The 17583-nt window shown below is 31.4% G+C and overlaps 3 protein-coding genes across 8 annotated transcripts; 2 read left to right on the forward strand and 1 right to left on the reverse strand.

Annotated features, from left to right (window-relative positions):
• Window positions 1-20: 20 nt before the first annotated feature.
• On the reverse strand, window positions 21-17543 carry bur (GMP synthase burgundy). 3 transcript variants are annotated; one of them, XM_089077340.1, is made up of 9 exons: window positions 17403-17543; window positions 2845-3103; window positions 2544-2756; window positions 2087-2384; window positions 1476-1953; window positions 1163-1404; window positions 888-1058; window positions 363-794; window positions 21-260 (listed from the first exon to the last, which is right to left on the reverse strand). In XM_089077340.1, exons 2-9 carry the CDS (start codon window positions 3057-3059, stop codon window positions 159-161), a joined length of 2151 nt encoding a protein of 716 aa, XP_088933466.1. In that variant the 5' UTR covers window positions 3060-3103; window positions 17403-17543; the 3' UTR covers window positions 21-158. The 3 variants fall into 3 exon arrangements, with proteins under 3 accessions (XP_088933466.1, XP_011641831.2, XP_088933465.1); XM_011643529.3 differs by lacking the exon at window positions 17403-17543 and adding an exon at window positions 4136-4295; XM_089077339.1 differs by lacking the exon at window positions 17403-17543 and adding an exon at window positions 3850-4114.
• Window positions 5917-7077, forward strand: LOC105430285 (ejaculatory bulb-specific protein 3-like). The gene is made up of 2 exons (XM_011643780.2): window positions 5917-6527; window positions 6719-7077. Exons 1-2 carry the CDS (start codon window positions 6332-6334, stop codon window positions 6889-6891), a joined length of 369 nt encoding a protein of 122 aa, XP_011642082.2. The 5' UTR covers window positions 5917-6331; the 3' UTR covers window positions 6892-7077.
• LOC105430149 (alpha1,4-N-acetylgalactosaminyltransferase 2-like) lies at window positions 7221-15710 on the forward strand. 4 transcript variants are annotated; one of them, XM_089077343.1, is made up of 5 exons: window positions 7221-7573; window positions 7691-8247; window positions 9636-9846; window positions 10230-10837; window positions 12327-15710. In XM_089077343.1, exons 3-5 carry the CDS (start codon window positions 9645-9647, stop codon window positions 12594-12596), a joined length of 1080 nt encoding a protein of 359 aa, XP_088933469.1. In that variant the 5' UTR covers window positions 7221-7573; window positions 7691-8247; window positions 9636-9644; the 3' UTR covers window positions 12597-15710. The 4 variants fall into 4 exon arrangements, with proteins under 4 accessions (XP_088933469.1, XP_088933470.1, XP_011641829.1 ...); XM_089077344.1 differs by having other exon boundaries at window positions 7691-7764; XM_011643527.3 differs by having other exon boundaries at window positions 7221-8247.
• Window positions 17544-17583: the final 40 nt, after the last annotated feature.

Genomic DNA, 17583 nt, shown 5'->3' on the forward strand with positions numbered 1-17583 from the left:
TATAAATTAGTAAGAAGTCATCAATCTCGAATTCGTGTATTTCTTTCGTAATATATTTATATATTTATATATTTTTTTAAATATATTTTTTCGCTTTGTAATATCGTTACGCGCGCAAGGGATGGTGAAAAAATAGAAAGGGGCCAGATGAGCGTTTACTACTCCCATTCAGTTGTTCCCGGCGGTTTAGACGTTAAGTCATATAAAACTCGTGAGATTCCGGGTACTGTGGATATTTCAGTTACCATCTTTTTCACCACCTGTGAGACATAATTGGTTTTAATTGCATATATAGCCTTAAGCATATTATTCTTAATGTATAGAATATATGAAAAATATATGGAAAAATTATGTCAACTTACATGTATTGGTAGATCTTTGCCAGGAATGGCAGGCATGCCAGTCATAAAATCATTAGTACAGAATGGCCTAAGCACAACAGAACGTTGACATGATAACGTTCGACATGCCGTGTCGCGGTCAAAATGTATCGGGATTAGAACAATGGGCATCTGATTAATGGCTCCCATACAACCATTAGAAGCCAACACTTGATTAGCTAAGTGGTCCGCCTGTCGTAGTGTTGCTATCACATTCGAAGTGAGGTACGTAGGCGTGATATCCTGGATCGGATGATGAAGCTGCGGTCCGAAAATGTAGCACACACGGTTTACATTATGACACACGCGTGGAATTAGTTTTGCAAGGAATAACATATCCTCCCATTCCACACCCTCGGATACAGTTTCCTCACACGATAAACCTACTACATAACTATAACTTCTTCGATCACCCTATGAAGATTGAAAAATATTTAAATATCTGGCAAAATTAGAAATCAAATATTTTGTTATTGATAATTATCTCTTAATATGATTTTTTAATACCTGAACTCCTACGCTACGAATAGGCAAGAGAGTCGCCGCGATATGACGATGACTTGAAACCCTGCGAAGTTGCTGACGTTCTACTTCGCTCGTTGCGCCTTCGACGCGATTTAATAATGCATGTTTCTTCTGAAGCATCTGCTCATACTCGGCCATTATTTTTACTATGACCTACAAATAAGCAAAATTACAATTTATATCAACAATTCATGTCGTTAGAGAATTTTAGAGAAACAAATGTGGAATTTCAATTTTTTATTTCGCGCTCACATTACCTGTGTTTCGGAGAAATCCTTTTCTATGTATGGTTCATCTGCGCAAAGAATTCGTACCGCGAGTCCGGGTCCTGGAAACGGATGACGCGCGACAAGCGCCGCCGGCAATCCGAGATCACATCCCAATTGCCTTACCTCATCTTTATGAAAATCTTTCAAGGGTTCGACTACATGTCCTTGCGCTCGTAGTACTCGTACCAATTCACTGTCGTTATGATGCGTTTTTATGGCATCCGCTTTACCTAAATGGATATAAAAGATTTGCATTCATGCAGCACGAAAAAATTTTGAAGAGCTTTAAACAGATATTTACCACTGACTAAGGCGCTTGCACTTTCTATTAAGTCGGGCCTGAGAGTCCCTTGACCGAGGAAAATGTCCTCTGGCTTCAATCCCATTTCTGTCATTGCTTCGTTCGCAACTCTTATGAAAACATCTCCTATAATTTTTCGCTTCTCCTCTGGGTTGGTAGTCTCGCACAGCATCTTAGTTAATCTGGTTCTCGGACTACTCGCGGCGCCGCATATTCCTTTGTTATTTGTAACATTGGCATTCATTGCAGGTGCAACGTTATCCAATGGAACGGTCGTCGTTCCTTGCATGAAATAGCGTCCAGCATTTACTACTCTTAATGTGACACACAATTGAGCTAAACTTTGTTCCACGAATTGCGTTTCTCCCTTACGCATGAAGCCGTTATTAATGTGTAGAGCTATAACTTGTTCCTTACTTAAAGCTTTTTGTAACAGAGCTGCGCACACTGTAGAGTCCACCCCACCGCTTACTAATAACTACAATTTAAATTAATTTAAATGAAATATCTCTTTCGAAATATCTCTTACATATTTAAAACATTGCAACTTAATATCACTTTAGAGTTTGATTTATATTATAAATTATAAATTAGAGCGCTTAATTACGTACCAGAACTTTTTTATCGCCTACAGTATTTCTGATATATTGGATACATTGCGTCTCCCGATCACGGAGCGTGTAATTACCCGTAAGGCCAGAGATACCGAATAAAAAGTTATGAAGCATTGATTTTCCATTAGGCGTTAAGTCCACCTCTGGATGAAACTGTACGCCATACAAATTCATCTTATCGCTTGCTATACCTGCTATAAAGCTTGACGATCTGGCAGTAGTACGAAAACAGTCGGCCACCCTATCTATGCTATCTCCATGACTTAGTAGTACCATCTGTTCCTTGTCCAAGCCCCTAATGAATAACAAATTACTTATCTACTTATCTACTTCGCATGTTTCGAATATTTAAGAATATTTTTATTATTTAAACAAATAAATACTATTTAGTTAGTAAATATCAGTCAGTAAATGTTTTTTATATTTTAATATTTTACGATTAAAATTTACGTACTTAAATAACAGGCACTTGGTATCAACTTCAATAGGAAATTGACCATCCTCTCGAGTCTCTCTCCTAGTTACACTACCACCGAATTCTTTATTCATCATCTGCATTCCGTAACAGATACCTAGTACAGGAATTCCTATTCGAAAGATATCAGCATCATATCTAGGTGCATCTTCTGCATATACTGAACTAGGACCACCAGAAATTATGATAGCCCTGAAAAGATGTTAGAAATGTTAGAGATAATTCAAATTTGCTTTACATATAATTATGACAGCAAAGTTCATAAAATTAGATATCTTACTTATATCCTTTTTCTTGAAGAGTAAATGCAGGTGTATCAAGTGCCAAAATTTCACTATGGACATTTAATTCACGAATCTTTCGGTCTATTACTTTTCCATATTGTGCGCCTGCATCCAAAATAGCCACTCTTTCATCAACAATATCCATGGTTACTTCATCGGCACCATTATTTCTCTCAGCACGAAACAGCAATCCATCAGCACTTTTTTCCATTTCAATGTTACGTTAATATTAATAATCTTGCTATGTTACTAAATCTGCAATAATTTGGAAAGAAAAACATGGAATATTAAAGAATAGTAATAAATCATAACAGGATCATGATTCATCATTTAATTAGGAAAATGCTATACTATGATAAATATATTTCTAATTAATTGTATTGAATAATAAGACAATCTTCTTTGATTATTCTTTCTTTGATCATTTCTTTAAATGTTACACAGTCCTTATGATTATATAATTAAGCTTGCTCAATATTGTTTTCGCTCATTATCTTTATGCGTCAGAGATTTTGATAATACAGGAATATATTTACGTAACAGAACTAAATATGAGATAATTAAACTGGCACATATTTTAACACACATTTTAGATCTAAACAAAATTTTTTATATTGTTTTAAATTCTATTTTATATATTTTTTTAAATTATAATGCTTTATTCTAGCGCCAAAAGCTTGCAAAATACAAAGAAATATTAATCACTTGTATTTTAAAATAGTATAATTTTCTGATTATTTCTTAATACATTCAATAATAAATCTTTTTTGAAATATTTCAAATTAATTTTTCTTATTCTTTCATACTTCTAATTTTTTAAACAATCTTAACGTTATTATTAAACATAAGAGTACAATAATTATGAATATTCATATACTAAGAATCGTCCATTCCATATCACGAATTTTCTATAACAGATGGTAGCTTCGTATAATATTCATATTACTAATTGTTCTGTCTTAATTATACGAAAACTCAGTGACAGGTAAGAACGTTACTACCTCACATGCTATCGAACGTCTCAACGAACCGCCGTACGCTTCGATTATCATCCTCCAGCTCGACGATTCGCTCGACACACCCTATATATGTCCGAAAACACGCGAAGAATCGCGCTCGTGAATTTCGGCGGCGCACCGCGTAGCCGCCAGTTGGTTATTTAACAAAAAACAAATCTTTTACCGGGCATGCGAGGGGCGCCTCGGCGGTACGTTCGCGTAGCGAATCTGCAAACTATAGGTTATCTCGAGCGTCACCGTTTGGCCGGGGAACTATCGTTCGGCTTACCGGATCGTTCAACGAGAGACACCGCTCGCGAGGATCACCGAATAAAGCAAAACTAATTGCAGAAGAACAGAATGGACAGACATCAGACGAGGCGGCCATTCGATCGCCACAATGCAGCGCGATCGTTGACTGCTTTCAAGTAGCGGTCGCGCAGGTGCGCCAATCCTCGCGTCGTGAAATCCCCAAAGCCGAGGCTCGCCGAGATCACCCATAATTCGATATTACGATATTAATTTTGTTACATAAAACCTAATTTTTATTATATATATTTTGTGTATAAAAATATAATTTATACGTACATATGTTGTATATTATTGTATATTATTTGTATTACAAATTCTTTGTATGTCTAAATCCGAATATGCATCAGCGCGACGCGTCAGTTTCCATTTTATGTAAATAAAATATATAATCTCAAAATATCTCTTTTTTTTCTTCTCTCTCTTGAACATAATCCTACATTTAACGCCAAGTACAACGTGACTAGGGTATTTGGTTGCAAATTATGAAGTGCGAATGAAGCGCTCACTTCACGCGTATCGCGAGATAGCAACAATGAAATTGCAGCCTCGTGGAAAGCGACGATAGGAAGGAAAGACTTCACGCTTTCTCTCTCATCTAATATAAATATTCAATTTCGTTAAATATTTTATACTGAGAAAATAAAATTTCAAAGAAGGAAAGAAAAAAAGATATTATTTTTTTTATTAAGTTCGGATTAATTTTCAGAAAAAAATTGATTTACATTTTTGCTGAGAAATCTAATTGGAGTAGAAAACTTAAAAATTGCGATTAATATTATATTAAGAAATTCAACTCCAGATTTGATGAAAAGTTTGTTAAATTTTTTTGATAAATGATCGAATGAGAGTGATAGTAGTTATACGTAATCCCCTAACAAAAGACAATCCGTTATACTGATTATTCTGTATTATACAAATTCACATTACATAATTTATAGTTTCGTTAGCACATTTGTGCATAATTATATTATATTCTAAATTACACACATTAACATTTCATCCTGATTCATTTATATATTGTAAAATATTAATGAGGCAAAAAAATATTATCTCAACTAGAGAACGAACTTAAAACCTTCCAACTTTCTACAACAAGTGTTTTTGCTAGTACAACTATTAATATTTATTACAATAATTAGATTACGTAAACAAGAAATAAATGTTTTAACACAAGAAATATATACAAAGTATATACAATCATGGCATAGATCTTAGTGATTAATAATTATATTTATAAGTTTACATAAAAACATTTATCGATCCTTAAATGTTTATATAAAATATTAATATATATGAAAATTAAAAAATGCACAAAGTGCGTTCTCTTCTGTAAATTTTATATATACGTAAAATATAATGTAAAACACACATATAGTAAAGCAAAATATTTATATTTTGAAACATATTTTTTTCGTCAAAATATCAAGATAAGTGATTTTAATAATTTCTCTTTAGAATTTTAAGATTATTAAAAAATTTTAGTTGGATAAAAACAATCTTGTATAATGCAGACAATCTTATCAAGAACTTCGTTAATTGGATTTTTCGGAATGAACATCTTGACATGATTCCAATCTGTCTATATCATAGATCATTTTCGAACTCGATGCAACGCAAGATAATGAATAAATCGCTTGGTTGTCAATTATATCACTCGGGATAGGAAACCATCTGTGACTTGATGGATAATTATGTAGGAAACACGCTCGGCGTTATTTCCGAGTAGTACTCTGATGCGGAGCGAAAAGTACAATTACGTGTGGCATTGTATGTACACGAGCCATGGTAAAACGTATTATAGTATTTGCGCAGCTTAAAACCAGCAATTTTCATAGCAGCTTGTTGAGAATTCTCGGCTTCAGAGAGACAGCTAAAACAACAAGTTGAATATGCAGGCCGCTCTAATGACCGTCTTACACGAGCGAAATAATTGAACGCTTGTGTCTCACGTCGCAAGCTCATCAATTAATTCCTCCGGGATTGGGTCTTCCTTCCATCCGTCCTATCTGCCTGAAATACATGTGATTACAATCGATCCGACATCTAACGATCTATTTACACGATATTTACGTAAGGGGCGATTCACCAAGGATAAGTGCAAACTATAAAAGATGTATCTAGCCAAATAAGATGATCAGTTTCACGCGGTACGAATTCTTAATAACGATAAAATATGAGTAGATCGAGTCTCTGCTTGCTGGCCATTCTGGCCGTCGTGGTGGCCGCCACCGCCGAAGAATTGTACTCTGACATGTTCGATCACATCGATCCCGATGAAATTTTGCCGAACGATGAGCTTCGAAATCAATATTACAAATGCTTCATGGACACCGGCCCGTGCGTAACGGAAGATCAGAAATTCTTCAAACGTATGATCTTTCTCATCAATTCTAAACTAATTGAACTATTTGAATTTTGTAACAAATATATATTTATTTAATATTAAAAGTGACAGCTCTATCAATGCCACCGTTAATAGTAAAACAATTATTATTTCTATCTTTTTTTTTTTTTTTTTTTTTAATAGATCATTCGAATAGATAGAAATTTTGTTTTACAGAGCATGCCGCTGAAGCGTTCGCAACGAAATGCCGAAAGTGTACGGAGATGCAGAAGAAAAATATGGAAAAGATAGTCGTATGGTATACCGAGAACCGTCCCGAGGAATGGAATGCTATGATACAAAAGTTTCTGGATGATGCGAAAAAGATGAATATTACGCCCATTGCCTAATGTTGTCAAACAAACAACGTTTTTCGCGGCGTCATGTATACTTAATTGTGAAATAACAAATAATCAGCATCCGTGTAGTTTTCCAAGATATGAATAGCTGTAATATATAGGCACGTAGACGAGAGCGAGATTTAGCGGTATTGCATGTACAATTTTAACTGACAATAAAAGCCGTTTCGTGACGGACTGAACGTGTGTACTTCTCAACGGAGTGCATCGGTAATCCGAGATCATAAATCATAGTGCGATATTTACTGCCTATCGTCGAGTGTCTCTCCGCGGATCTAATCGCGGAGTCAAGGAAAAGAGCGATAACAACACGTAAATTCTCGTCACATGCGTCTTCACCTCGTCATCGTCGTCATCGTCGTCGGTGGCATCGTCCTTACGCATGCGTCGGAAATGCATTTCCTCGCAGAGCGCAGGGGCGGCGGAGGGGTGACACTTGCTTGATACTCTATGTACCGGCGAAAACGTTTTGGCTAGTCGCGAAATAATGCTCGAAGAGGAGACGTTTATGTTCAACCGTCAACATTTATATAATTCCGACTAAGCGTTCCGCTTCCGAATCCGTCATGAACCGCCGACCACCAACGAGATCGATACAAGTGGTGGAACGGGGTGGCCATGGCCTGCAAGGGTGATATTGCATCGTGACGTGTACATGTCATTAAGTTTGGCGGTAAAATCCTTCTCGAAATTGACGAAATAATCTTCACAAGACCGTTACGGTGTTGACCGTCACGCGATATCTATAGCTATTGATATTTCGTCAACTGATAGTCATTTCACCCAACAGCCGGCAGTCGATCCACTGATCTCGCCGATGGTAGAATACACGCCTAAGCTGAGGATCGCGCGAGGATCCTACATGTACGTCCCGTGTACTCGAGTACTTCGCAGTGCTTGTTCCAATTTATCTTGAAGTAGCGATGCTTTTATTTAGTGTGACAATTTTGACACTGTAAATTCTCCCGCAGTGCGGCAGCGAAGTTCGATTGATGCGAAACGTTCCGGATAAAAAAATCGAGACACGATCGAGTTCTTTCTTCGCGTCAAAGTGAAATATTAACTGATTTAAATTTCCGTAGCATGTAACTAAACACGCGAGCATGACGTAATGTGAGCGAAGGAAATAAAAAAAAAAGCGGACGTAACAAATCCGTTCCAGATAAATGCAATTCACACGTCATGAATAATAATTTCATATAGTAAAAAGATAACAATGTTGTGTTGCATTTGTGTTGGATCATGATGACTGGAGGGGATACTTAACACGGAAAAATAGAGATTTGTGTAAAGCTTGTGTGTAAACACGAAAGGACACCTGTTTTATGGGCGAGCGCAATAAAACAGGTATTTGTGCTATTGTTTGCCGTAAGATATTTTGAGAATGTATCCACAATTTTGCGGGTACATTCACTCCCCTCCTCCCTCCCCCCGTTCCATTCCGAGAAATGTGACGTGTTGTCGATTTACATTAAGATTACTTAACATGGTTTTTCTCATATAAATTATTAAACATTGATACATTTTGTATATGTGTTGTAACAAATCATCGCATATGATTATCTACAATCATATTATTGCATGCAATAATCTATTTCAATCATAGCTCTATAGCGAAATAGGATCGTTTAAACATGAATAACAGTTTTATTCGATGTAAAGCGAGACGTATTTGATTTTTATTTTTTTATATTTTATACTTTTTATTCGAAACAACAAGCAGCTGCATCTTCTAATAAATAATGTACGTATGCATTTATTTTATTTTTTTGCACTTTTACACGAAATAATTATTTTATAGGAGCTATTAAATAATCCAGATAAAAAAATAAGTAAGTCAGTAATCAGTGTAATCAGAGAGAATGATAGAAAAGTTTATTTTTCATCATATGCGCAGAATCTTGGGACAACCATATGACTTTAGAAGAAACATGCAAATCAAGAGAATTACAAATTATATATTATATCAGCGCTATTTTAATATTATTATATTATTATATATAATATTATATATTATTTTATATATTATATATTATTATTATTTAATATTATCTTCATCAAGATTTTTATTGAAATTATCAATTTTATTTTATCACTTAGAGATGATAATACTAATGATAATTCCTCCGATAATTCCTAAGTGTTTCGTAAGCTCATGACAGTCTAACTGCAAAAAATATTGCTATAATGAACTTATGAAATACTTAGGAATTATCAGATTAGCCCAGTATTAATTATTATTTTAGAAATGATAAAGTATACTTTATATAATATAAATTTCGGTAAAAATTCAGACATTGACATAATATTAAAATTATATTCAAGCATTGATATAATATTAAAATAATTAGATAAAATAATATTGCTGTAATATATTTGTAATCCTTTCGATTTAGCATGTTTCTTTTGAAGCCATGTATTTAATCACTTTTACGAATGCGATATCAGAAATAAACTTTTCCTCTTTGAGTATCATATTTCATTTGTTGAAAACATTCACTTCAACAAACATCATTTAATTCGAAAATAATCATACATATTTATAGAAATATATTTAAATAAATTCCATTGCCTTTATCATATCTTTTGTACGTGTAAATATTAAATTTTAATACAATGACAAGATAAGATGTATCTGTTTCAACTAACGAGGAACAATGATAATGATTCTCAATTATCTATAGGCAACACTATACTCGAACATATTCTGACAAATCGATTTTATCTCAATGTAGCGCAAGTCGATGAGAATATCCAGAAAGATGAAAAAAAGATTATTGTGGTGCGGCTTTGCTTTCGCCGTTGTGCTCCTCATTCTAATGATTTCAACCGAGAGCAACATCATTCAAAGGATACCATTCCTCGATGTGACAACGGTTAATAATATTAAATGCTACGATGAAGTCTCGACTACAAAAGGCATCGATAATTTCGATCCAGAATCAAGTATAAAAATTACTATCTACTTTTTCATACGTATTAAAAGTTTAAGAAAATTAGATTCTTTATAAAAATATATAATCCTAAGTATAAAGTATAATGTTTATAAAACGGTTAGAGGACATTCTAAAAGTATGTGATAATTAGATTAGAATTTGGATTTTATTAATATCCATTTATCAGATGTTGAATTTGACACGTTTGATTCTTAAATCAAATATGTCAAATTCAATATCTGACAACTGGATATTAAAACACATATTCTAATTGAGAATTTTTTTCTGGATTGCGAATATTGCGAATATTACAACAAATGTTATGCTTAAAAATCGCAATGGATTAACATATTTTAATATTTTATAAATATATGACATATTAATATATTTCAGGTATCGGCAAATTAATGTTAGGCAAGAACATCTTTTTTCACGAAACTTCTTGTTTCGGCGAGGAGGGCATCGTATTAAACGCTAGGCAAGCGTGTGCCGTAGAATCGGCGGCGCGGATGAATCCGTCAATGACCGTGTACTTGTTACTTGTCAGCAAGTCAAAGTTCTCGAACAGGACGCGTGAGATAGTCAGGCATCTTCTCAACTATTCCAACGTCAGGATTCGTCACATCGATCCGCAAACATATGTAAAAAACACACCTTTGGAAGTGTGGTACACCAGCGGTGCTTTAAAGAAGAGTCACTGGCCGGTTAGTCATATGTCCGATATGCTGCGCTATCTGACTCTATGGAAGTACGGTGGTATCTATCTGGATTTGGACGTAGTGGTCACCAGTTCGCTGGAGAATCTGACAAATTTTGCCGGAGCCGAGGACTGGGACGATGTCGCCGCCGGCGTCATGGGTTTCGACATGTCAAAGTTGGGTCGACGCGTAGCTGATGCTTGCGTGCGCGATCTTAAGAAGAACTTTCGTGGCGATGTTTGGGGTAACAATGGACCTGGAGTCATCACGAGGACGTTGCAGAAACTCTGCGCGACGATGTATGTGAGTATTGGATGTGATTCGAAAAAGATGACTGGAAATTGGAAGAATTTACGTTCCAAAATTTAGAATGAATTAATGTTATTTACAATCACTTCAGACATAAAGTTATATATGTACATTATAGATAATACTTTTAATTTTACAAAATTATATCGATTATATTTTTGAGAAATTTCTTGAAGAAATTAAAATAATAAGAAGTTTGAATATCTTTAGTTTCTTTAGATTAATTTTTACAAAAAAAATTAAAAATATTTGTTTTGATAAATATTAATAATTTAGATGTGTTTTTATTAAAAGAATTTTAAAGGCAGATTTAAATACAGATGAGTTAATAAATCATTTAAAAATGGGGAGGTTGAATTTGATCATCTGTTGAACAAAGTGATATGTGATGAATATTAATAGTATAGTTAAAATGATAAATTATAGGATAAATTTTGGGTACATCATTTCACGGCATTAAGAATTATAGGCATAGACTTATAGATACTTAATTCTTACTTAAACAAAGGAGATACAGTGTGCACAAAACAAAGAACGAAGTCGTAGCGAATAAGAGACAGTCGTTCCGTCTAATTGAATTCGCTAAATTTGTTCGACGGATATGGTCCATTATTCTCTTAACGCAGAATCAAAGACGCGGATTAAATATACAGATCAAATACGCTAAAGATTCGTTTTTTATCTATTTAATCAATTCTTGTCAATGTGTCACAATGCAAAGAATTAAATTATTTATATGATAAATGTATATTATATATACATTTATCATATAATGTATATATACATTTACCATATAAATAATTTAATTCTTTGCATTGTTACACATTGACAAGAATTGATTAAATATAATAGATAAGATATTATATATACATATTACTGTTAAACTTATTGCACACACATATATATATATATATATATATATATATATATATATATATATATTACTGATAAAACTATTATAAATGAACAATATTGTTTCTTATACATTCCTTTATGCGTACAAAATGTACTCTACATATCAGTATCTCGGAACGCGCGATACTATATCTAACGCAAATAGCAAATTACAAACACAGACACTTTTGATAACGGATATAGTGCTATAAATTCGATTTTTTTTTTATTTATATTACGAACTGTAAACGCTCGTATTCTCATCTTATATGTTCATAATTATTACTATCTTATTTTTTCTTTTTTATTTTTTTATTATATCTTTATCTGTGATACAATCTTGTGCTCCTACTATCATTTCATGATTATTCTTAGTTTCTTTTAATTATTATTGAATCGTCTCATTAACATCAATTATCTTTTCTAATTAGTGTTAAACTTTCTCTTGCAACGGATATAATATTATTCGTAGTTATTTATTTACTTTATAAACAAAATAAAGAATTGAAATTAATTAAACTTTGTTTAATTAACAAAATACTTCAGTATTATAGATTAGAAACTAAAAAAGCATATTTATATTTTATAGGCGCGCGATATGACACCCGACCGATGCCATGGTTTCACGGTATATCCGCCGTCAGTTTTTTATCCGATTCATTATAAAAAATGGAAGAAATATTTCGAGACGAAAGACAGCAATGCGACTTTGAAGACGTTGAGCAAGGCGAAGGCGATTCACGTGTGGAATAAATTGAGTAAAGCCGAAAAAGTGCGAGTAAACAGCAACGTACCGTACGCCATTATTGCGCAGAATTATTGTCCTTATATTTTCAACAATTGTGGTAAAATATTTTAAAGCCAAGTATAGAATAAAAATTGTAACGCTTATTGACCGATGAAGCACGGGAAATACATTCCACATGCGACATTTGCAAGATAGATTATTTGATAGAATCGAAAAAAAAAAGACGATGACATTTGTCATGTCGGATAAAATGCATTTAACGAGACAAAGGCTGATTTAGAAAAGTATTCCAATCACTCTGCTTTTTCCGTGAATATATATGAAGAATATATTTATAATGTCTGAGAAAAACAGTGCCATTTTAAATATATATTACCAAATAAATTATAAATATTTAATTAATAAATATTAATAAATTACTGTACAATATGATGAAGCTGTAACGTGGACGTATACGAAGGTACATTGAAGACAATGTAATTTCGTTGTTAGTCAGATGTTAATGCCTACTATACTGATCGCTTGTACATACAATAACAGAAATAACAGATTCTTGTTCTCCTGTTATGGAGACAGAAAAATCTATTTTTACATTAAAGAGACTCGTCAAACGTATTTTTCCCATTTGAATAAAAATGAAACAATTCTGTTCATTTCCATTACATAAAGTTTTCTAAGATAAAATGCATAAAATAACTTAAGAACTTGAGAAAATTTAAAAAGATATTATTTAAAAACCAAGATTATTAATTTCCATAATATTACACAAATGTAGTTATACAACATTCAATTTTATTTACATCTTAAATTGATATCCGTTTTATATTAAATACGTTATAAATTGTTCTAGTCGATATAATAGTGTTGTGTCTAATTATAAGAGCTCCATATATCCGCCTCTTATTATATAACGTCAGCGGGACTGGAATTGATAAATCCAATGGAGTCTCGATCCCTAGTCATAAAAAGGAGATGTAAGTAAACAAAAGTTGTATTGGAGATATCGTTTATACGAGAATTGTGCAAAAGTATCAAAATATTTCGAGCATGAGTTCCGTCTATCAGAAGACCGTCCCAAATGTAACTTCTTAGAAAAATAAACAGAAATAGCTCTTTCAAACTTAGGGATATCAAGGAAGATTATTTGTTCATCATTCTGATTTCCACGGCTTTCGCGAAAAATAAATTTAACATCATTAAGGAAATTTAACATCATTAAATTTAACATCATAAATTTTATTGAATAGAAAAAAAACGTTAATAACAGCAAATTAATAAAATATTCTTTTTTTAATTCCAGTCAACTTTATCATTTATTCGTATCTCTTCCTTTAAAATAGCCCATTGGCAACAATCAATCTTTATTGGATTTATAATTCGATTGAATTTATATGAGAAGATGCGAACATACGAAGCTCATGGACGCAATAATAGTATATTAATTGATAAATTAAATTTGTTAAAATGGAAACAATATAAGAGTATAAAAAGAGGCTGTTTAACAATATGTAATGTATGTACTATTGTTGTTGTCATCTGTCTTGTAATATGTAACAAAAGATGCATATTGGATAATTGTTATATATACAAAGAAAAAAATGGATCCATTAGTACAAATTAAAAAATAACCAATTGTTGCTGCAATTGTTGCAATACGATCAAAGAATTTGGCATATAATGATGATAGTAAATTTTATGAATTAGAAAAACTTAATTAAAACTAAACTTTAGAAAAGTTTAGTATTTAGTTTCAAATTAATTTCCTCAAATTCTTAAAATAAAATGGATCGTTGTTATGGATCGAATCTTTTGATTGTATTATAGATATAAATATTAATGTTATTGTTATGCAATAATAATTCGCTATATATAAAAACAAGCAGTTTAAATATCAGATCTTAAATATCATAACTTTTCTTATTTTTTGTAAATGACTTTGCAAATCATGAGCGATGATGTATTAATATTAGATTCATTTCATTTTAGCTTTTCGTCAAATTCAATGCAAACGTTGATCTTATGGCTGTGCAACATTTTATTTTATGATCGAAAATAATGACATAAAGGAACATATATGCACTTATGAATAAATTTACAGAGATTTTTATCTGCACAAACGCAGATATAAATTTATGTATATGTAAATATAAATACGTATATATGTTTTTCATTAAATTCCGTCATTAATTTTCGTCTCTGTTTATTTACACATTTGTTTTGATTTTGATAGCAATTGTGTTATTTTTTTTTATTTTGTAATTTTGTTAAATAAATTCCTATTTAACAATAATAAAAATGAAAAATCAGGATATTAATATATAAACTCGTTAATATTGTTGCAAAATTTTTGGTTACCTAGATTACGTTTGTTTAAATTGAAAGTATAATACATCAAATTTAAATATTAGAAAAGTACTTGAGATGATAATTCGGTTTTAAGAACTGATATGATCATTAGCCCAAATTCTAAGATGAATTCTGATTCACGAATCAATGCAGTCTGCAAGTTATCTATATTGGAAGTCACACTTGCCCAAATATTTTCTGAAAATCCACATCATTTTTCAAAACCAAACTATCACTCTAGGCACTTTCCATTCACTTTCACTTAATTAGAAAAACCTGAGATTGGAAAATATAATTTCATCATTTGTACAGTTTTATATACTGTAAAGCTATGAAATCCTGATACGTATGTATGTATGATACGTATATTAATGTAAAATAAAAAAATTAACAACCGTCACAAATATATCGATATTTCTACCAACAAGCAAAAATATTATCTACAAAAATAGGCACTCTATATTTCGAAATGGTCATATATTTCTATGGAATTCTATAAAATATATAAAGATGCTCATGAATGCAAAAACTTTCAGTGAATATAATGTTTATAAACTTTGTATTTTAAATATAAAATGATAAGAAAACGTTTTATAATATTTAAAATATGATAATTGATCTATTTCTACAAACAAGAATTTTTAGCATAAAGTCCTCGGAAAAAGTTCAAAATGTATTTTATGAACGAATATATGTGTACGCGAAAAAAATTATACGAAAAAAGTCATTATTCATTTACTTAAAATAGGCAATACGTAATTGAATTGTTTTATTCTTTCAAAAATGTTACTTGCCATCAACAATTGTCAAGATAGATGAAAATACATAAATGATATATTGTATGATTATATTATTTAATAAAATACATGTAAAAACTTTTATTGTTTATATTTTATCTCGCAATAATTTTCTCGTCTTTCTCGTTGTTTCTTAATTCTGATGAATGTCAATAATTTCAATATCAAAATAAAAAATAATTACGGACCAGAAGTAAATTCTATTCATCATTTTTCAATAAAATAAATAATTGAATGTTTGAAATATTTCTAAGAGAAAAGTGTAATAACTATCACTTGACGTCCGTTCAATTTGCCAATTGGCAAACGCATACTATGATCTTTGAATGATACGCTTTTGCGAAGATTATTAATACCAATGACTTGCTACAAGATCTATATATATATCACATGGTAAACTGTAGTTAAAGCAGTATGCAGCGAAGGCTAAGGTTCAGTCATGTGTGAGAGCAAAGTCTGTGCGAAAAGTATATTTTTCTTTACGAAGTTTATCGTCGAATACAAAATTTTGCAATTATATTTCTTAAATATTTGTTAAATGTCTTCTTCACGGAAGTATTTTTTATCTAAAAATTTACAGTATTCACTTTTAAAAAGAGCAGGTTAAATCGAATATGTAGGAGTTTATTACTATCATTTTTCCGTAATATATATATATATATATATATATATATATATATATATCGATTGATTCTCTCGCGCTTTGTAAACAGCTGTTGCGGAAAGAGCACATTTCGATAATTTGTATATTTATCATATATGTATATTGTACGTAACGGTTATCGCGGATAAGAAGGTTACAAGTTGTGTGAAAATTACTTCGTATTTTCTTTGAAGTATTTTACTAGTTAAATATTGAAAATAAATTATACACCTTTACAATTATATACCTTTTTCTTTATACAGTTATTCATAATTCACGAAGTGGACATACACACACACACACACACACACACACACACACACACACACACACACACACACACACACACACACACACATATATATATATATTGCAGAAAAATATATATATTGCAGCAAAAGAAATAACACGCGTCTTATAAAAATTTAATACTGGAAGCAATGATTATTTATTTTGAATAGTAAAAGCAATGTTGTTCAATGTTTTTAATACTCAAAATAATTAATTTTCAGCATTAAATTGGATTTTTGTAAAAACTGTAGTATCTAGTATCCTAAATTTCATCAATCGCTTTTTATTAAAATCATTTTATCTTATCTTTTCCGTTTTTGAAACGTAAATTACTCAGCATGATTCATCGTCAATGACTCGGATAATTAATTCTTTATAATAGAAATGCGATTAAAGAGCTCCGCGATCTTTTCTCAAATATATTTATATGAGTAATTAATCATTATGAATGTGTATCTATACCGGTAAAAATTTTTTTATGCAAGAACATATATAAATATATATAAATCTGTATAAATATATATAATTATATATGAAATATAGTTATGTTTTTATATGTTCTTCCATGTATAAGAAAAATTTTTTATCGGGAGGTATAGATAATAATTTTTATTAATATTAATTTAACTAATATGATAATATGATAATAATATGATATAATAATAATACATAATATATAATAATATGATAATGCATTAAGTTTTATTATTACTCTTTTGTACAAGTTGTCAAGTGTTTGCGCATATTAATAAAAAGAAAGAATAATTATCTTATTTAAATAAGATGAGATTCCCGAAATAAAATAATTTCCATTTTTATATCACAGAACATGATACGTACCTGAATATCAAGAGATCAATGATAATCGAGCAGTTACAAGTTACTTCACACGCGCTCATCATAAAAAATTATATAACAATTGTATCGTAGTACGGTTAAAAATTGTTTCGATATTACACATATCTTAAAAGGACCTTTGGCAAGAAATCAAATTTCAACATAAATAAACAGGAACAGAAGG

The sequence above is a fragment of the Pogonomyrmex barbatus genome, unplaced genomic scaffold, assembly GCF_055798465.1.
Source record: "Pogonomyrmex barbatus isolate J1 unplaced genomic scaffold, ASM5579846v1 scaffold2, whole genome shotgun sequence".
Lineage (NCBI taxonomy): Eukaryota > Metazoa > Arthropoda > Insecta > Hymenoptera > Formicidae > Pogonomyrmex > Pogonomyrmex barbatus.